Source organism: Sus scrofa, chromosome 12 (genome assembly GCF_000003025.6).
Source record: "Sus scrofa isolate TJ Tabasco breed Duroc chromosome 12, Sscrofa11.1, whole genome shotgun sequence".
Lineage (NCBI taxonomy): Eukaryota > Metazoa > Chordata > Mammalia > Artiodactyla > Suidae > Sus > Sus scrofa.
The window spans coordinates 13482897-13505345 of NC_010454.4; the positions used below are offsets into that span (position 1 = coordinate 13482897).

The following is a 22449-nucleotide window of genomic DNA, read 5'->3' on the forward strand; positions in this document are numbered from 1 at the left end:
CACCTGCCCTTTACACTCTGGTGCTTCCGAGGTGTTGCATCTTTGGCCTTCTCCTCTCGCATCCACAACGTCGAAGAAAGTTCGCTCCTTGCCGGTGCTTTGCTTCCCTGTGACCACAGCCCCCCGTCGCCAGCCAGTCTCTCTGTGTCAGTGCCGTGGCATCGAGCTACTTTCCACAAGGACCTGCATCCCTGATGTTCCAGAGGCAGAGGTCCTAACCCCATCTCTGACCCTTCTGACCGAAACCAGCTCTTCCTTGTCAGGCCCCTCCTTTGGACAGCGCCTCGAGGCCCCGTGGTGTCGTGGACTCCTAGTTGGCTCCCCAAGCCAAGCCTCACAGAGTCACAGATTCCAAAATCCACACCCCCGCACCTTCCCCCGCCACGGCCCGAAGCCGGCCCCTCTTAGCCTCTCTCTGCCCCTTGAGCCGGAGCATCCGCCACCCTGGAGAGTGTTGTTTGCCCGGCAGAGTGAGGCGGTTCACACCGCCCACAGGGATGCCCTTTACTTGAGCACATGCCTGCTTATTGAGCATACGGGGCTCCTATTGATGCTGTAACAAATTACACCAACTTTGTGGCTAAAAATAACACGAATTTTTTTCTCTGTTCTGGAGGTCAGAAGTCTCAAGTGAATCTTAGGAGCCTAAAGTCAAGGCGTCAGCAGGTCCCTTCCGGGGCCTCTAGGGGAAAATCCATTCCTGGCTGTCCCAGCTCCCAGGCAGCAGCCACTGGTCCCCGGTCTGCAGCCGCGTCACGCCAGCCCCTGCTTTCATCATCTCATCTGCCACCTCTCCGACTCTGATCCGCCTGCCTCCCTCTTAGAAGCATCTTTGTGATTACACTGGGGCCATCCGGGCCATTCACGCCGAGCTCCCCACCTCAAGGTCCTTAGTGAATCACATCTGCAAAGTCCCTTTTTCTATGTAAAGTAAGAGGTCCCAGGGCTTAGGATGGGGACATCGTCGGGGACTATTTTTCTGTGTGCAAGGGACTGTGCTGAGCCAGGACATGACAAGGGAGCCACGAGGGGCCTGTCATTCGGGAATTTAGGGTTCAAGAGCGGATAAGTTTAAAATAAAGCGCCAGGGCCATGCAGCTTAGAGGGGCTCCTTGGCTGCACAGAGAGGCCAGTGGCCAGCCACCTTTCTGAAGCTGCTGGAGTCCTCCTGGTTCTGCAGGGCCTGGCTCAGTGGCATCACTAGGGGACATGTTCTCCAGCCCCTTGGTACCAGAGACATGCTTTCTTCCTTCTTGTGCCCTTGACCCTGTGCTCATAGTCCCCCCGCTTACCCCGTTCTGTGCGGTTCGCTGTCTGCTGTGCTGGATTATAAACTCTTTGAAGGGAAAGCCTATTTTCCTTGAAATCATCTCCACAACTAGAACCTTCCCCACTCCGGGCCTTTTTCCAAGTGCTCTGCACGCCTGCAGCGCCCTGGGGACGTGCTGGTACCGTTGCTGGGGTTGTGAACTAGGAAAGGGCAGGGAGGGGTTTGTGCAAAAAAGGAAGTGTGGCCAGAGAAGCAGGAAGCACAGTAAGAAGGCCCTGGAAGCCAGACTGAAGCCTGAAAGAGCTCATTCAGGATCTGGATCCCCGGCCTCACGGGTCCGCAGCCAGAGGGGCTTGTCCCCATGCTTGGCTGGAGTGGGATTAATGAGGCCGAACCCCTGTATTCGCTACGGCAGAGCACACGGCCACATATCCCCCCGAGATGATTCCTGAGCTGGAGCACATCTGCTGAGAGCCTTTAAGATAGATTTCTGCCGCACACCAGCAACTAACCCGACATTACAAATCAACTATACCTCAGTATTTTTTAAGTGAAAAAAGACGAAAAGGAGTGTATATACATATACAGGTATAACTGAATCGTTTTGCTGTACAGCAGAAATGAACACAACATTGCAAATCAGCTCTGCTTCAACAAAATAAATTTTTTAAAAAATGGACAGGTTCCCACAAGGGCTTCTCTGGATGGTTTGAAACTACCCTTAATGACACTAGATCACTTTTTTTTTTTTCCTGGATAGTTTCTCTTCCACCCAGAATCAGCCCAGTGGGAATTGTCTGGGTCCGAGAAGCCCTGGGTGGTCACCGGGGGGGAGGGGGGGGATTTGACTCATCAGATAAAGGCTACTTGCTTATCCGCCTGCCAACGGTCTCCCGCTACTTTCGGCCCAGGTTGCACAACTCGCTTTAGGCCCAATTCCGAAAAGGACGGCATCCTCAAAACTTCTCTCGGAAGGGGAGCCTCAGCCAAGAACACCCACCTCGGCTAAACTCTGTAAAAAATACACAAATGTCTGGTTTCCAAACAGATGGAAGACCTAACAGCAGGTGGGTTTGAAGAGCAGGCCAAGAGACAAGCACCCACTCTTTTTGGCTTCCCTGCATTTTTTTTTTTGTTGTTGTTTGTTTGTTTTTTTGTTTTTTGGGGTTTTTTTTGCACATAAAGGGAACAAAACCCTTAAAGACTAGTTAGCACCTTTCTGAGTGTCTTTTGCAAGGTCTCCGACACTTTCAGGCACTCCACTCCCAGCAACAGGGCTTGTCAGCAGATGCCTCAGGTTGTCTTTCTGTTCTGCTAGTGAGCAAACAGCATCAAACCACGTTCTCCTCTGGTTTCCTTTGCAAGGGAGCCTGGAGTGTGAGCCACGCAGCCAGCTGGCCACGCCCACCTTCCAGAGTCCTCGTCCCATCATGGAACTAGCTCCGCTTTCCTCTAGGAACTGGCAGAGCAGTTTCCCCGACACAGTGGTTCAAATCACTTTGCAGAGCATCCGTTTTAATGAGCTAAGAGTGGGATAATACCATAGATTTTGCAAGCGGCAGCTCCTATTCAATTTAATTACCTCTCTCTGTGGATTTAAAATCAACCAGAGCTTCAGACAAAGGGGAATTGCATCACTTTCCCAGAAGTCTGCAGGGTAGGTGTATGCCTACAGACCGAGCTAGGCTAAAGTAGGCAGCATCCGTCAAAATTGACATAACCGTGTGAAGCTGTCAGACCGAGTTCTAACAGTGATGCCTGGGAGGCACGAAATCCTGGTGAATGCTCATGCTTTGTCACTGCTCGGAGAGCCGAGTGGAGTGGGCGGGATGTCACCGCACAGGCCAGCTGACTCTGGCATCCAGGCCATCACTCCTGCCAGCTGTTATCATCCGGCCACCACACTGCTCTGGCAAAAGGCACCGTGGGGAGGGGAGGTGTCCTTAAGTTCTTCTCTCAGGCAAACCTTCGAGCCAGTGCAGCAGGCATTCCAGGGCCTGCTCTGTAAAAGATATCGAGCCAGGGCTGTGGGTTTGGGGAACTTGGGGCAAGATTCTGTCACCCAGAACCCCACAGATGCCTAACTCTAATACAAAATTGTGGTAACAGAGGTACAAGGCAATTAAGCAGGCACGGAGGAGAAGGGGGCTATTTCCAAACAGGGAGTATGGGAGGCAGAATGTACAGTCTCAGATGATAAGCAGTGCTCCCCAAAGTAGACCTGAAGTGCTGAAGGTCATGCTCCAAACAAAGCAGCAAAGCAAGACAGTCAAAGGCTCACCCAGAGAGGGAACAGAGAGCTGTCTGATGTAGCCCGACTGTGTGCAGCGGCTTGGGGGTGCCTCTAAAGTCCAGCCAAGAAATTTCAGGTGCAGGAGTTCCCGCTGTGGCCCAGCAGGTTAAGGACCTGATTTAGTGTCTGTGAAGAGGTGGGTTCGATTCCAGGCCTTGCTCAGTGGGTTAAGAATCCAGTGTCTCCAAGAGCTGCGATGTAGGTCACAGATACAGCTCAGACCCAGTGTTGCTGTGGCTGTGGTGTAGGCCGGCAGCCGCAGCTCCCGATTTGACCCTGAGCCCGGGAACTTGGATGTGCTGCAGGTGCGGCCCTAAAAAGATAAAAAAAAATTAGGGTTCGATGGGAAACCACCCAGGGCTTCTCAGAAAGAGTGGTACCGTGTGTTGTAGAAGGGTAACTGGGGCTGCAGGTGATAGGACAAACTGGAACTGAGGCCATGCCATCAAGATGGGGTCTTCACATCTGAAGAAGGGGTTTCTACCCATTTGTAAGTGGTTAGTTAGGACAACACCCCACTATGTGAGTCAAGCGGCCGTGCCCTCCAACGGCTCTTCTGCTGCTCAAAACCCACCCCAGAGCTATTTGGATGTTCCAGGATCCAAGCTTAGTGCAAACAAGCCTCTCTTCCAGCACTTCCTCCACTAAGCCAACTTTTAGTCTCATGCTCGACCTGCGCTCCATACAGAATGTTCCCACGTTGCAGCTTTGGTGAAATCACATTTTTCCTCTAACTTTCACACTATTATCATTCTCAGAAAAGTGCTTCAAGAGCACCGACACAGCATAGGAATTAACACCCGAGAGTCTTAGTTGCATTTTCCCACTGATGACACAGACTCGGTTGCTCCATCTAAGCCGACAGCAGCCCAGGCAGTCCTCCAAATCCATTTGATTTATACGTAAAGAAGTGTTTTTCCTTCTCTAAATCCAGAGATGATTTATGTCATATCATATCAATTCAACTTAAAGAAAGCAAGACACCTAGCTCAAAAACAGATTCACTGCAACGAGTATGAATTATACATTGTCCGTGTGAGGAGCTGGCCATCCCATCTTCTTAGCTTGGCTAACTTGAACCGCAGTATAGTCAAGTTGGATTTATACGTTGCCACATTAATGAGATGTGAAAAATAAAATAGCTGGGGCACACAAGCCTTCTGCGACCTGCGAGTGCTTCTCAAAATCACATCATGGCAGATGCGAAGAATTATTTCCCTCACATAAAAAAGACCCTGACTCGGCAATTTTCCGCACAGCCAGCATTTGGAGGGGTGGGCCCAGGGATGTGTGTGCGTGTGTGCGTGTGTGGGTGTGTGGGTGTGAATTAATGCTTGTCACACACCATGGTGAAGTGTATTATTATTCCTGCGTAAAATATCGACATAAACTAGGTTTACAAGTTCTGAAATAAATTCTGGGCTGCACAAGCTCAGCATTAACAAGGGACTTATTAAGAGTAATTCATAATAACTTTTTTTTTAATTCCTAAGGAATGATCATCTCATTTACCACTGATGATCTTTCAACTTTCAGGTAACCCTTCAAGCCTTGCTTCTTGCTGAACTTCAGATAACACTTGAACTTGCTACTGCTGACGTTCAGAGATTTAAGTAAAGTTGGAACGTTCTGGAAACTGGAGGCACAATTTTACAAATTAATATTGCGTTCTGGGAATTCCCATCATGGCTCAGTGGAAACAAATCTGACTAATATCCATAAGGACGCAGGTTCTGCTCCCTGGCCTCGCTCAGTGGGTTAAGGATTCAGTGTTGCCTTCCATGAGCTGTGGTGTAGGTTACAGACACGGCTCGGATCTGGCGTTGCTGTGGCTGTGGCGTAGGCCGGCAGCTACAGCTCTGATTTGACCCCTAGCCTGGGAACCTCCATATGCCACGGGCGGGTGTGGCCCTAGAAAAGGCAAAAAGACCAAAAAAAATAAAAAATAAAATTCTGTTACTTTAGCTGGTTTCACCAAGTAATACTGTGAATAAAATCAAAAATCAAAGTGCTGTGCTTCGCTTCTGTCAGACTTTGATCTCAAAAGTAAGTAGAGGATTGCAGTTCACACGTAATAAACAGATCTCCAAATTATTACAAAGGCATTTTATTATAAATACATTTTAGTTGTAGCAGTAAAATACATTTTGTGTTACCATGAATCTTTTAAAACAAAAGAACGTCACGGACAATGATCACAATGTAGAAACTATAGACCCTCCAATTGAAAACTTGGCCTAAGGAACCAAAGTGGCTAAAATAATTCCAAAACTAAGTTTAAAAAGAAAAGAACAAAAAAGAAGAAGAAGGAAATAAAACCCCTAGAGAATGGCTTTGGGGTTGTTACATGGTACAAAGTCATTTTTACTTTTAAGGAGAAACTCTTTAGGTATTAGAACCTCTCAGAAGAGGTATCATTAACCGCAAAGAAAAAATAATTTTGTTATAATTTTGCCATAAATTATGATTATTAGATGGCTGTACAATTGGTACTTATAAGAGATGGAAACTGACTATCTCAGTTTTATAGAGCCTTCCTTTGGAAGACTTGCCAAAATAAGACCCAGTATGAATTTGCTAAGTCATTGATTATATGAAGTTAGTTGAACAAGTTTAGGTAAGTATTGTAATTTTGAAGCATTGAAAAACCAAAAAACCAAAAACACAAAAAACCCTGTGTTACTAATAACAGGACCCTTTAAGAAAATGCAAAACCCATTACCTTTATAATTTAGAGGAGAGGTATTTCAATCACCATATTTATCTAGGATACAACTACTACATATAACCAGTACCTTCATGAGTTTCAAAGAATCAGGTCAGATGACTGGCACAGAAAGCGGATACAGTACGATGTCATACACATGGGTTTATAGGAAGCAGGCATGGTCTGGATATGGAAAAATCCAAGATCCTTCCTCTGCGGGGTGGGGGGAGGGGGGGCAGGGGTTAAGCAACATTTGCAGGTGTAACTTCCATCTAGACGAAAAAGTCCTCTGACCAACCGAAAGACAGAGAGGTCTTTGCATCCAAGGCATTGTGCAAAGTGTAAATCAACGGAAGCTCCGGACGAGTTGGGATTGGATAAAGTAACCAGTGCTGAACAGAGAAGCAACCCCACCCAAGGTCAACAAGCCTTTCAAGGAGGAGCAAGTACTGTATTTTAAGAATCCCGAAGCTGTGTGTTCTATGACGCTTATCATATGCTCTTCATCTAAGTCATTCTATAATCTATTACCTTAAAAATACTTTTTCTCTTTCTAGTGTCTCAGTAAATTCAAAGCCAAACTAAAAACCAGAGGCAGAGACCAATACCCCTCGAGCTGCACTCTGGGGGAATATTAACGACGACGACAATAACACGCAAGTTTTAAAATATCCAAAGACCTGTAGGTTTATTATATTGTAGGCAGTTTCTTTCTCAAAAATAACTTGCTCATACATGTGCACCTATGTATATTAATAATTCATGCTGTGTAGGTGGCAGATTTCCCTAGACTTTTTTGCAAACATTTATAGGTTTTTTTTTTTTAATCTACTAAAGGTAGCAAACTAATCAGAGACAATTATCAATTTTCTGCCATATCCATCACTTCAGGTGCCCCTAACACCTACCGACATGGCAGAGAATCCAAAATGACTGTTAACCTGAGAAACACATAATTTGAAAAGCAAATCCTTTGCCCTCGCCTCCCTCATCGCCCACCTCAGAAAAACCACGAATACATTATTTAGGGATTATCTGTCGTTCTCCATGCTCCATACCACTGCCGTCTTAGAACAGGGCCTCCTAATGCTCTGGGCCTCCATAAATGCAAAGTGCATCCTTGTGCCATTCTGATGGCTTCCTTCCATGGGTCTCACCTCCATGTGACAGACTATCAAGATGACGCTAAGCTCTCCAAAGCCCAGGGAGCAGTGCACACAAAAGCAAACTCACGCTAGAAAGGCAAGAGCTCCTGCCCCCTCAAGTGGAAGAGCGTGTGCTCACAGACCTTGAAGGGGGTGAGCACTGGGAGGGGGTGGCCGCCACCCCAAGGGCTTGTCACTCCACAGAGGTCTTTCTCCATGAACGCCCCCCACATGGCATCAGAATTATAAAAACGTCTCAAGAGATCAGTTTTGCACACTGGGTAAATACATGCATGATTCAAAAGACCTCCGTACTCTCTCTAGACCAGGGGTTCTCATCAGTGTCCCCTGGGAACTTGTTGGAAATGCAAATGATGAGGCTCCGGCCTGGAATCAGAAACTCTAGGGTGGGTCCAAGGATCTGTACATTAACGAGGCCTCCAGGTAAGTCTGACACCAACTAACATTTGAGAACCACTGCTCTGTCCTGTTCAAAATTTGAGAATCTTAAAATAGGACAGATTTGTAAACAGAATTTCCTGTGTGGCCTCTATTCTGTGTTGAAACCTATGGAATTTGCCCCTTGCCCTCGACTGCTCAAATGCGGAAAAAAAAAAAAAAAAAAAAAGAATTAATGGAAAAAATTTACTTCAAAAAAATCCAAATAAAATTTAAAGTAATATTGGTTTCCCCTCCCATACATAGTTCTAAGGCAGGCAGTTGCATGCTAGTATGCAAAATAAAATACAGAAGAGACCTCATATTATGAGGTGTAGAAATGGCTAAAAAAAACTCCCAAAGAACATAATGAAAATTCCATTATATTGTTCAGTGAACTTATAGAATTATATAAAACTTACTATGCTTTATGCTTAGTATTTTGTATCAAAATAAAATCTCTCTGTTGAACAAATTGCAAACAAAGTCTGGTCTAATACTCTGATCACTGAAACTACATGAATGTCTCTGGGTTTTCTTACCACTCCAGTTTGAGAAGCTTTCCACGCCTACTGTGTAAAGGAGTTCAGGCTTTAACCATAGTACACATTACTAAGTCTAGATAGGTACCTCCTTTCAAAAAATTTAGAAACTCCTGTGACTGTTTCCTTAAAGTTTATTCCAAAGTAGATATTTTCAAACATTGCAAAAAATTTATTTGATGTTACATTAATTTTTTTTAATTTTTAATGTTTGCTATTCTAGTTTAAAGTAGCAACAATGTCATTTTCTGAATGTGTTTTATAAGAATTCATTCTTTGTAACAGTGGTCTTCAAATTGCTAATTAAACAGGTATGAAAGTAGTGAGTGTGAGTCTGGCAGCTTAACAAGTAGAATCTCAGCAAATAAAGATCCAACCTCAAGCAGGTGGAGATTTCGAGAAAGCTAATGTAACGAGCAGTTTGAAGACTGACATGCCGCTCACACTTTCGCGACGTCTTTATCATATGGGACAGACACCACTGAGTGATATCTGAACAAGGAATCATCGAGCATAATCCCTTGCTTCTAACTGATAAATACTCTGTGGATCAGATGGCAAAGAGCGGAGCAAAAAATCAGATCCATTAAAATATTTACTTCGAGATTAAGCAACACACATAGGGTGGTAGTAGAAACTGGAAAAAAAAAAAGCCTAAATAATATTTAAGGCAGCAATTTGTATCTTTCCATATATTTAAATTTTTAATCTTGTATTTTTACAGGCTTTTTGTGGGTTGCCTTTTTGAAAACAACTCCAATATGAAACAATGCTTAGGATAACAAATGTCTCTTCTTAAAACAACGATGTTATTAGTAAATCTAATTTTCTTAATAACCATAGTTGAAATCTAAAATTCATCTTGAAATTGATTTTCACACCCTGGCTTGTAGGCAAGGTGGCTAGAGATATACTCTTATATGTTTATAACTTTGCTCTTGAGATGTATATACATGGAAAATAGTAAACAAGTAAAATTGACTACACTAGAGCAAGATAATACTATATATTAATTACCTCCAGTTAGGAAATTGAGTTAGCTTTCACAGCAATTTCAATGCCTCCATTAACAAGGAAACTATTCTTTCACAAATAGGTCTTGGAGACTGCTATATTTAATTAGGTAATGCTTATTCAGTGGGAATTCTGCTTATTTTACTTATTCTGCAATTCTTTGAACTGGAAAGACCAGTCGATGTTTACATCAAACCCAAACTTATTCTAGAACCTCTGATGAAAGAAATACACAAAGCAGTTTATCGCATACATACAAAATGACCTGGATAGAGAGCATATCTGTCTGAGGAAAGGAAAATTAAGGTCATGTTAGTTTAAATGGTCAATAATTAACCACTGATTAATCAAAAACAAAGCTCTGCTGTAACAATTTGGCAAAGCACATGCCAAAATGGCAGCCAAAACCCCTTTTAAAAATACACCAAAATATCCATGGTACACTGAATGAGGCTCTTCAAATCTTAACAGAAATTCATTTTTAGGTCAGGAAAAAAATTTTTGCATGAAAACGCTACAGATTTTATCATCCAAAAGAATTTCTTTAAGGTGAAAAAGAAAAGAACATCTCAGTGGCACTGAAATTAAAAACTAAAATGAATAAAAAATAGTTCTGGCAAGAAAAAGAAAACTTCAGAGTGATACAAAGAACAAAGAAAGAAAAAAAGATATCATGTGAACAATTAACCTCACTTAGAAGAAATTTGTCTTGGAAGAAAAGGAAGTTGGTAATACTTGGTATTATCCAAGAGCTAACATCAAACTTTCTTTAAAAAAAAAAAAAAAAAAAAAAAAAAGAGTTCCACCTGAACTCTAAGGTCGAACCTAGAATATAAAATATAGTTGTCCCTCAGTATCTGCAGGGGATTGGTTCCAGGACCCCCCAAATCCAAGGATGTTTAACTCCCTTATATAAAATGACACAGTATTTGCATATTACATTTGCACATCCTCCCATATACTTTAAATCATCTCTAGATTACTTATAACACCTAACACAATATAAATGCTATGTAAATAGTTGCCAGTGCACGGCAAAGTCAAGTTCACCTTTTTGGAACTTTCTGGAATTTCAAAAAAATATCTTTGCGCTTTGTCGAATCCATGGGCATGGCACCCACAGATATGGAGGGCCGAATGTTAGGCTGATTCATAGGTCTGACTTGTGGGCACTTGCTAATACTACCCAAGTAACACCGGAATAGCATGAATGGTACTCAGAAGCCATGCCTCGTTTCAATGGAAACTTCCAATGATTCTTGTGGTAAGACTTCCCCCAAACCATTACAAGATATTATGCATAAATAACATTTAAAGAACGGGTGGAAAGACGGCATTAAGTAATGCTGAGAAAGAGTAAGCTTGTTACAGGCTGAAACGCACATTGGAAACCAAATCTAAGAGTATTCGATGGAAACATTTGAATCCTTGACCAGCTGTAGAAATAATAAGGACATGAGGAACATTCTGACACTCACAGCAGAACAGTGGACTAATACTAAGTAGCTATGATTTTTAGTTTTTAGAAATGACTGCTTAGAACAGTGATGTCACAACAACCTAACAGCTTCCATCATCAGTATATCTATACCAGGTGGTGGGGGTGTGCACATGACTTCAACTAAACATAAATATAAATAATTTAAAAACTAACAGTTTTTTTCAAGGTTCAAGTATGGAAAACAGAGAATTAGGCAACTACTTCATGACAAGGGATTAACTGACAGCCCTGATGTGACAGTCCTGCCTTCCTAAGGTCAACATGCTTTTGAACATTCATCTGGCTTGTGTTGAAGTCCTGTTTATCTGTGGGGGAAAAGAATCACGGCCGAGAACATTCTTCTTCACAGACATCCTCACATGGCCCGGGGCAGGGGGTCGGGGTGGGGGGTGTGGGGGGGGAGGGACGTGTGGGTGGAGAATCTCATTTTCATTTGGGCTACATCTTGAGTTTTGTCACAGAGTCAGAAATACACAGCGATACGGCAGCATTTTTTCTTCCTGGGACTCAAGCATGTTGAGTAAAACTTGCCATGGCCTAACAATGTGGTGACCTGACATCATGCAGAGAAAACGGGGTGCTGCAGCGTGCTGGCTCCATTTTCCAGCTGTGATGTATTCTAAGCGTTAACACGTCTGTCCCCTGACCCAGAGACCCGCAGCCTGTAACGTGACGCCACATACAAACGCACCGCACTCTGAGCAGAAAGACAGAACGGAGTCAAAGAGGTGCCCTTCGTTTGTCCTGCCGCTTGACAGCCTCCAACTAAAGGCACGCTCGTCTCCTGAACTGTCTAAGGATTACAGGGGGGCCGGCTGCTGGCCAACACCAGCTAACCTCCCGTCGGTCGTGAAAGTTTTTCTTCCCCCTCCACGTTTTGACTCTATTTTAAAAGGGGACTGCGAATACAGGATGGCCTAGTCAAAAGCAGCCTTCCAGAAAAACTATTTTTGAATAGATCCTCAGGACCCATTCAGGATTTGCAATGTCTCCCCACCTTATCTTCTTTTCCTTTTTCTTTTTAAAAAAGGTTATATTGTAGTTTCAAGATATCTCAAGTATAAAAGTAGTACTACCAGATCAGGAAAACAATAAGGACATGCATCACTTCCAAAGTGTTACAAGATCACAAGTGGTAAGAGGGTAAACGTTTTCCTTTGGATTTTACCAAAGTTCATTCAAAACAATTTTTAGACGGTAGAATATTTAAGATAGCTGTTTAAATTTTATATTTTTGTACAAGTTCAGGGGGTTCTTTTAGGAGAATCGAAAGACATGAAAAACAAGGGTAGCTTTTTTTTTTTTTTTTTGCCCCAGATTTTGATGAATTTTGATACATCTTTGACAAACATTATAGTTCTTCTTTAATGATGTTCCTCAAACAAAACAGTTAGCAAAATATTTGAACTGCCATGGATAATGTCACATTTTAATGTAAACATCAAATAAGGTACCAGAATTTTTACTGGAGGGAAAAGAAACCTAAAGCGGCACAACTCTTTATACCACTGGGGAGGGGAGAAGCCAGATTACAAACATTTACACATGCATAGTGAGGAAAAAAAGATTTTACTAAATCCACGCATTTTTAAAAGAGTTATCAAGTCTACTAAGCACCAACAATCCTAAAAATTTTTCAGCTTCATGATTTGTTAAAAAAAAAAAAAAAAACACACACACTACCAAATTAACATTAAAAACAAGCTTGAAGTACAGCTTGTCCAAAAAAATAACTACGTATGCCAATGTTTTTTTTCACGTTACAAAAAACAATGGCATACAAAATACACCTGCAAAGAATGCCTTTAACTCTATCCTACAGTGGATGGAGATTACAACAGCACATCATACGTAGTCTAAAACTATAAAAGTTTTAGAATGCAGCATCTTGTCACCAAAAAAAAAAAAGCTGATAAAACTTAAAAGTATTTAGAAGATGCTGCCCCTTTATTTTAAAAAATTTTAAATGAATTTAAGCAAAAATAACATACATTTGTACATCAACTGGCCATTTCTGGTACAGAAACCCAGCATATGGTAATATTATTGAATAAATGTAAATGCTACTTACAATTTTTTTTCTTTTTAAATACATTTTAGACAAACTTTTTTTCTCTTTTTTTAATAGTTGCACAATTAACCTCTTAGCTGCTAGCTTGATGCAAACATATGTAACAATACACAAATTTAAAAATATTTTTTTATTCTACATAAAAGCTGTCAAAATTCCGACTGACATCAAAAATGCAAAATAATGGAATATACTTTAAAAAAATTAGTTGCAAGTCTAGCAGCAAAGCAATTAAGTGAAAACATATTTAATATTAAAACAAAGGGAACTGTGCATCTATAGGTGAAGTCCAGCTATCTTAATTCTATTGATACAAACAGAAATTAAAACATTCTCCCTTGGAGGAAAAAAAAGTGATTATTTAAAATAGGAGTAAAAGCCATTGCTGCCCGATGAGCTCCCCAGGCTGAGTTCCTGGAACAGAGACAGAGGGTCGCTGCTCTTCTTGGCCTGCTCTGGCGGGGGCCTGGGCTTGGGGGGAGCCCGCAGAGCGCTGGCGTAGGACATGGTGGGCTTGCTGCCTCCAGAGCTCTGCTGGCTGCTGCTGTTGACGGACTCCGCGATCTGCTTGTTGGGCATGAGTGGGGGGAACTGGCCGAGGTGCTGCAGCACATTATAATTGAAGGAACTGGACACCTCGAGGTTTTCAGGCTTCAGATGATCCTCAGGGGGTTTGATGGTCTTGGGCGGAGCTAGAAGCAGAGAATAGCAACACTGATTTAAGGGCAGGCCCAGTGATACGCCAGCATCTCACGAACTCAGTGCCACAACTTGTTCTCAACTCCGGGAACTCGGTGACGATAGAGCCACAAGGACAGACAACTTCTGCCACACAATGTTGAAATCACAAAACATTTAACTGAGCTCCTGTCTCATAAATGCTTGAAAAAGAATTAACCACGTGAAAAGGAATAACTTAAACACATAAAAACTAAAGGTCAAGTCTGAAGGTCTGCTTCAAAGCACTAGCCTGTAGGAGTTCCCTGGTGGTGCAGCAGGTTAAGGATCCACTGTTGTCACTGCTGTGGTGCAGGTTCAAGCTCTGGCCCAGGAACTTCCCCACGCCATGGGCATGGCCATAAAAAAGAAAACAGAAACAAAAAAAAACAAACAAAAAACCTATTTTGTACAATTGTACTCTATGAATTTATACGAATTGATTGTAGTTTGAAAATGAGAACAAACATGTTCTTGTGTAAATGAAAATGAGCCATACGTGCAGACTTCTTGTCAAAACAGCTTTTATTATTAACCTAAGAAACAGTAGCATCAGATTCTATTTCTTATAAATGCTACCCTTTCTTGTAATATAAACTTTATTTCACATTTCCTATAATCTGCCTGACTTCAAGGTCCTTTAAAATTTGACTCTACTCTTCCTAATTTTATGGCCCACTAAACCATAACATGCTTTTGTTTTCAGTCTTTACAAAATTTAACTAACATTATAATGGATTAAAATCATGGTACATATTCATTACAGACAACTTGGAAATTATACAAATGGCCAAAGAAAATAAATCATTCATATTGGTGCATTTTCCCCTAAGGACGGCATCTAATGCAGATATCTTGTAACTGTTAAACCTCTAATTTTTAGAAATTTAGATCATAGCCAAATTTTCGCTTTTCTACACTGTAATGATATTATAGATCAATATTACTAAATATTCATGACTGTTTCCTTAGGATAAATCCCTAGAAGTACAATGACTGGGTCATTTGATAACTATGGCCTAACTTCCCTGTACAAAGGTACTGCCCATTTATGCTCAACCACCAATGCATAACCCATTTCCCTACTCATTCACAATACTAGTGTTATTATTTTTTTAACTTTATCTTATTTTTATCTTTATTTTTGGAAGGACTGCACTTGTGGCATATGGAGGTTCTCAGGCTAGGGGTCCAGTCGGAGCTGTAGCCACCAGCCTATGCCACAACCACAGCCACACAGGATCTGAGCTGTGTCTGTGACCTACACCACAGCTCACGGCAATGCCAGATCCTTAACCCACTAAGCGAGGTCAGGGATCGAACCCACATCCTCATGGATGCTAGTAGGGTTTGTTAACCGCTGACCCACTACGGGAACTCCAACTTTAGCTTATTTTATAAATAAACACCTTGTAGTTCTACTTATGTGTCTTTGATTACTGGTATTTATGGTCATTTTTCCTATGTTTACTACCTTTTTGTAATAAGCATAGGAAAAATGGAATGGAAAGTTAAGGTGAAAACACTTTTTTAGTTTTAGTATTTCACTGACTCAATGTGCTCATTTCATAGTATTATTTAAAACTTTAAAAATTCACAAAACTGTTCAAAGCTATTTATTTTAAGCTATTTAACATCTTTCTAGTACATTTACTATCTTTTCTGTCTAAATGAAATTGACTTTGTCAATGAAAACAACTGCTTTTAAGAGCATTAGTTTAGCAAACATTTCAACATAAAAGTGGCCTGTACTGCCTGACGTGATACATAAAATGAACATTGCATTGACTGTTCAAGTACTTACTATTTTTATTTAGTTTACTAAGAGTTATTATTTAAGCATATTCTCATCTTCATGATAATACAATTAGAGTTTAGAATGTTTTCAATTAAATAATAAATACTTACAAAATAATATTTTAGAGGCAGTTTAACCTAATGCCCATGCTCTTATCTAACCGTGAATGTAATTCCTGTCCATTTGTTCAACATATATACTCCAGATAAGACAAACTATTCACGAAAACTATAATTTTACTAATCTGGCAACCAACTATTTTTTTTTTTTCAAAAGATGTATTTCTACCTAATTGTCATCTACACATGAAAAGGAAATGCTTGATAAAGAGGACAGCTGACTAGAACCTGAGCACACACACACTGGAGAGACGAATCTCACCCACGCTGTGGACACTGCCGGGCCCAGAGGCCCTGCCGTGCCTCTGCATCACCCCCTCCATCACACAGGATCTATTTTCACGGTCTCCTTACTCAGCAGGCATTTACCAAGAGCCTGAAGTGTGGTCAGGGCCCAAACAGGAAACCCAAAGTTCAAAAAAGGTCAGAGACATGTTCTCAGACTTGCAACTGCAGAGAAAATACGGCCATATCTAGACATCATGACCTTCTTCAAATTCCAAACAAATGTAATATGAATCGTTTCCTTCAACTCAAGAAATGCCTCAAACTTCAGAAAGAACTTTCCAAGTGGTGATTATTCTCCTTCTGATTCACCACTGGCAACTGCTATGTTCTCTAAAAGAAAAATACTAATAAATAAAATGAAAAATTAATAAATACTGTTAGATAAGAAGTTGTGCTTTAGGATATTAGTGATTTTGAATTAATTTTTAAATACTTAGCTAAATGTTACTTTCAACTACAGAATACTACTATTTGTCTCCTAGCAAGGAAGCAATTAATAACTTCATATTTGTGGAAAAGATAGCATAAATGACATGTGTTTTTGGGTATTTGTTCAAGAAATTTCTACCTAATCAGATTTTTATTGATTTTGGCCAAAAGCTATCCTAAAATTTAGACAGAAAAAAAGGAAAAAGGATATCTTTAAAATAAATAATGATAGGTGTTTCTGCTGTGGCAAAGTGGGTTAAGAATCTAACTCAGGGTTAAGAATCTAAGCTCAGGTCACTGTGGAGGCGCAGTGGGTTAAAGGATCCAGCACTGCCGCAACTGCAGTGGAAGGCAGAGCTGTGGCTCGGATTCAATCCCTGGCCAGGAACTTCCACATACCATGAGCGCAGCCATAAAATTTAAGGAAAAAATTATGATAAACAAAATAACCAAAAAGTAATACATTTTCACACTGATTTGTAACTTAGATGTTCCTCAGAAAATGCAAATATGATTCGTATATTTATGTTAGACCTTTAAAATGACAAAACAATCCTAGGCAAAATACAGCACTTTACACATAGAAGGCACTAACGAACGCGTAAAGATTAAAATGACAATGTCCCTCACCAGGGATACACCTTTTTAATGCTTTTGGCCCCACCATGTATATTGTCCTAATAATACGCTTACATGGCACATACTCCAAAATGGGTCAGTTACAGAAACAATGTATTCATATTCTAAAGATAAAATTAATTTCGAATACAAAGGTGGATGCTGCCAGGGCAGAAATTCGCCAGATTACAGATTTGCTCACAGAGTCTACTGCCCACAAACAGAAGGCGACAGGTTGGAGAAGTGAAACAGGCTCGTTCTTCACACCTAACATTTCTTTACATTCGACATTAAAACAGAAGGAAACAAACACGCATTGGTGTTCAAGGCCTAAGAGGAAGACTTCAGCCTTCCGGCCACAAAGGTTTGGAGCCATGTCCATTCCAATGCCTTTCTGTGCCTTCCTTTTTTATCTCTTTGGCCTTGGATTTCTCAGTTCAATAGAACGCAGGGAATAACGACGGAATTTCTAAATCTCAAAGTGTTAGACTTTACAGGTTTCTCTTGCGGCCAAACTCTATTGTGCAGCAAACTGTCAACAACTTTACTGACAATAAATCCTTGAAAACTGATGATGACCTCACCAACTCCCACCCTTAACCCTGAAGAAAACACAAAAGTCCAGAAAACAAGCTTTTCTCAAGCAATACATTTTAGGTTCCATTACTTCTTTCATTTGCTCATAGGTTAAAACGATCCGAGTCATCAGTTCTGAAATATGGTTAGATCCACTTACCTTCTGGACTATAAATACAAAATCAATACAGTTCTAAATTAATAATTATGCCTGAGCATACCCATGAGCTATGAGCATTAAACACTGTTCACAGATAACAATGCAATAGTTCCCGTCATGGCGCAGCGGTAACAAACCTGACTAGCATCCGTAAGGATGTGGGTTTGATCCCTGGCCTTGCTCAGTGGGTTAAGGATCTGGCATTGCTGTCAGCTGTGGTGTAGGCTGCAGACATGGCTCAGATCTGGCGTTGCTGTGGCTGTGGTGTAGGCCGGCAACTGCAGCTCCTATTCGACCCCTAGCCTGGGTACTTCCATATGCTGTGAGTGTGGCCCTAAAAAGCAAAAAAAAAAAAAAAAAAAAAAAAAAAGGTAACAATGCAAATGGAAGGGATGGGAGAAGGAAAACTCCATAAATACCCAGGAGGTGAGTAGTTAGGACTGCAGTTGTGGCAACCCGCCAACCCTGTCTTACCTATCAACTCTCTGGGCTGAGCTGTCCTGCTGGATCCATTGCACGGAATGTTCTGGTAGGGGGTGGATGAGGTGGTGTTTACCCAGGACTCCGGGGAGGAAAAGTTGAAAGAAGATTGGTTATTATGGTCCTGAAGCTCTTTGCACTGAGCAAGACTGTCTTGAGGAGTGCTTACTTCTTCAGAACAAGGCTGGACTGAGCTAGATGAGATTCTTCTTTGGTACAAGGGCCGACCAGGTCCTCGGGGTTCATACTACACAAAGAGAAAGGACATTTCATAAATCAGTGAAACTTACACCCCACTCTCAGGTACACAACAATCCCACTGTATTAAGTGGAAATTCTCAAAAATACTCTTGACTGTGAAAACCTCCCCTCCAAAAGCAGCCTGAGCTCTGGACATGGTGTCAGGAGACCTCGGTTCAAAACTCAGTTCTGGCCCTTAGCAGGTAGTCCTGTGACAACATCATCTAATTTCTGACTCTGTATTCAAAGCTTCCCACGCTCCCCCCCTCATTTTTTGGCCACACCCATGACACATGGAAGTTTCTAGGCCAGGGATCAAATCCAAGCCAAAGCTGCGACCCAGGGATCCTTAACCTGCTGCGCCACAGCAGGAACTCGTGACCTTGTTTTCTTGTCTGTAAAATATGGCGGTGTCTTAAGTTGTAAATTTCTACTGACATTTTAGGTAACATTAGATTAAGGATAAGAAGGAAGAAAACATATCCACTTAGAATTAAATGGGGAAATTACAGTCACCATCAACTGATCACAACCATCTTGAACACACTCATCCATTCTAGACTTCCTGGGCCCTTCACAACCTCCTGGCTGAGTAGTCCTTAGACCAGCAGCAACACAGGATTCTCCCTACCCAACATCAGCACTGCTGATCGCACTCACTGCACGTCTTCTTTCAGTTTTCGGTTGAAATGGAACATTGACCATTCTTCAATAAATCCTCCATGTGTTTGAAACCCAATTAACATTTTCCTTCTCCCTAGGCTGCACAACCCAAATTTCTTTATCCCTCCTCATATGAAGTATTTGCCAGTCATTTCCAGGTTTTTCTTGCTACTTACGTACCCTCCAAGTTTTGCTGGCTTGACTGTTGTGATCAAGCTTCGGTTTCAGTTCTAACAGCAAAGCAGTGGGAGTAGTGGTCAGGCAGGCAGCTTCAGTCTAGAGCCAGACTCTCTGGTTAGACTTCAAGCTGCCTTTTTTTTTTTTTTTTTTTTTTTGTCTTTTTAGGGCTGCACCTGCACCATATTCGACCCCAGGCTAGGGGTCAGGTCAAATTAGAGTTGCAGCCACCAGCCCATGCCACGCCACAGCAATGCCAGATCCAAGCCACGTCTCAACCTACACTGCAGCTCACGGCAACGCTGGATCCTTAACCCACTGAGCGGGGCCAGGGATCGAACCCACATCCCCATGGATACTTGGGTTGGTTACCACTGAGCCACAATGGGAACTCCCTATCAAGCTGCTTTTTACTAGCAATGTCACCCTGGGCAACTAACTTAACCTCTTAAGTGTCATCTGTAAATGCAGCTTCATTATCCACAGTATCTACTTCTGATGATTGTTGTGAGAATTAAATGAATTCAGCATTTAGAACAGTATCTGGCACAAAGGAAGGGTTTGTTAATGTTACATATAAAGATAAGATTCCATGTTAGATCTTAAATGACAGAATGGGCTCGGCTTTTTACTGCCCCTTCCCCTCCCCTAACAATAACAGATTTGCTATTCAATTTGTGGCCATTATGATTCGGCGTAATCTTTCTTTTACCATTATTCTTAGTAATAATTGGAAATCAGGAACTGACGGTTAGATTACAAAGACGAAAGAGAGATAAAATGGCGCAGAAATAGCTGGAGTCTTTCTTTCTTTCTTTCTTTCTTTTTTTTGGCCAGGGCCTGGGGTGGATAAGACTGCATAAGCAGATGTTGTCAGGCCAATTAAATGGGAAAAATTGTGGGTGTTAAGTATGTGAGGATAAAGTCACCACAAAGATATAAACCAGGGAAGGAAATCGGTCTGGACTGGCTGCCCTTGAGCAGAAAGGAGGGAAAGGGAAGGAAGAGACACGCTCTCACTATTAAACCAGAGTTCCAGGCTGTTTCTGCATTTCCAAAGCTAGCTAGTAGATGAGGAGGGCGAGAGATAATACTTTCATCTAGCTAATTCCTTTTCTCATATATTTTCCTTTTCTCATATATTTTAATTGTTCTTTTGTCTCTGAGTATAGTATCTAAACCCATCTTTAATTTTCCTCTGCTTTAAAGGTAAATTTTTTCAGTAGTCAAGATCATTCTGAATTTGATTCTTATTCACTAGAATATTAACCATTCTAACTAGTGTCAACAGTGAATTGAATCGGCACATCAGAATCTGTCTAGATCATTAACTTATGGTATTAAGTATAACAACCAATCTTTCTAACTGCTTTATGTTCTCTATGGCAAGGCAACGCCTCAATGACTGGTCACAACTGCTTGTACAGTGCGCCTTTTTTTAAAAAATCAAGATTTGTAATGAAGATGATTAGCTCTTAGAATCAAAATGAAGTGTTTCTTTTTATTACTATGCCCTGAGTGTTTAACCCAGTTACAAACTGTAGGGGATCACATTTTAAAATCTTTATGTGTGAAGACTGAAGTACAAAACTAATGTACAAAACTATGGCCTCAGAAAATAGGTCATAATACTCAAATCCCTTGGTGATACAGAACACTTAAACGTATTCATGTGAATTTCAGGCATTAATTTTATAAGCCCCTTTTCATTAAATACTGAACACAAATACACAGTAGTATAAACAAACACCTTTTTGCAATGAATAGATACATGAACCAAAAAGCTTAAAGGAGGAAAATTAAAAATCAGAAAGCAGTGGAAGGATTTTTTTTTTAAAGGAGAAAATATTCAACTTTTTAGAAAATGTGAATCATCTGTAGCTTCCAAACGGAAATCCAACAAAATAATAAGAGTTGACACGCACGGCAGGACTTGTAGAAGTACTGTGAAACGTATTTATGACAGCTCCTAAGCAGCTACTGACAAAGATGAATGTGTACGTGAAATATGAAATGCAATCTCAAATAATATTATGAATGCGAATGACCCTCTATGTTAGAAAAAGAACCAAAATCTGAAATTGTTTTAATGTTCTTAAAATTAGGTATGTTGAAGATTATAGTCTCCTGGTACATCTACTTCATAAAACACACATGAAGGTAAATTCATGAAAAAATGGTTTGCTACTTTGGAATCTGGTCTCACAAGTAATTTGAGTTTAGGCAGAGAAATCTTGCTGACAACGGAATAAAATGGTTTAAACAACAAAGAAGTTACATTTTAGCAGTTTTGAGGTTTTCAGCATTTAGATCCTACACAGGTTTTATAAGATTTACAGCTGGTATTTAATTTTTCTTTGAGCTATTGTAATGGTATTTGCTTTTACATTCTGGTTTCCATCTGAACATTGCTAGTGAAGAGAAATGAGATTGATTTGTGCCCCAAGCCTTGCTAAAATCACAGGATTTCTGTTGGTTTGTTTTCTGGGTACATTCCTTGGCTTCCTCAACACTGAAAATCATGTCATCTGTGAATAGGGATGGTTTTATTTCTTCCTTTCCAATCTATGCATTTTCTTTTTCTCGCTGTACTGCACTGGCTAAGACTTCCAGTACAATGTTGAATAGGAAGGTTGAGACTGGACATCTTATCTTAGAGAAAGCATTCAGCATTCAGTCTCTCTACCCATAATCGTGATGGCAGCTGTAGGATTTCTATAGGTGCCCTTTAACAAGCTAAGGAATTTCCTTTCTGTTTCCAGTTGCCAAGAGTTTTTATAAGTGGATGCTATATTCTGTCAAATGTGTGGGGGTTTTGGGCGGGGTGGGGAGGAGTTATCTGTGGATACAGTCATACGATTTTTTTCTCTCTAGACGGTTAGTATGGTGAATTACACTGATTTAGTTTAAAATACTGAACCAACCTTGCTGGAATAAGACCTGATATGATCACAGCGTATTAGTCTTTTTTATGTATTGCTGAATTCAATTCGTTAATGCTTTGTTGATGATATTTGCATCAAAGTTCACAGATATCTGTAGTTTTCTTTTTTGTACTATCTCTGTCTAGTTTTGGTATCAAACTAATGCTAGCCATATTCAATAAGTTAACAAGTGTCCCCTTCTCTCCCAGTCTCTGGAAGAGACTGTATAAATTGGTGGTTTTCTTTACATGTTTGGAGGAATTCAGTAGCAAACCATCT

General features: G+C 41.1%; 1 protein-coding gene across 9 annotated transcripts in view; it reads right to left on the reverse strand.

Annotated features, from left to right (window-relative positions):
- The window catches only part of HELZ (helicase with zinc finger), a 166429-nt gene continuing 149634 nt past the window's right edge, over positions 5655 to 22449 (reverse strand). For 7 of the 9 annotated variants that reach the window (XM_021066748.1, XM_021066745.1, XM_021066746.1 and 4 more), the window contains 2 exons: positions 18161 to 18413; positions 5655 to 13673 (listed from right to left, as the gene is read on the reverse strand). In XM_021066748.1, the coding sequence (XP_020922407.1) occupies positions 13339 to 13673; positions 18161 to 18413 (588 nt within the window). In that variant the 3' untranslated portion in view covers positions 5655 to 13338. The remainder of the gene's footprint in view (positions 13674 to 18160; positions 18414 to 22449) is intronic. The other 2 variants (XM_021066750.1, XM_021066749.1) reach the window with 1 other exon arrangement.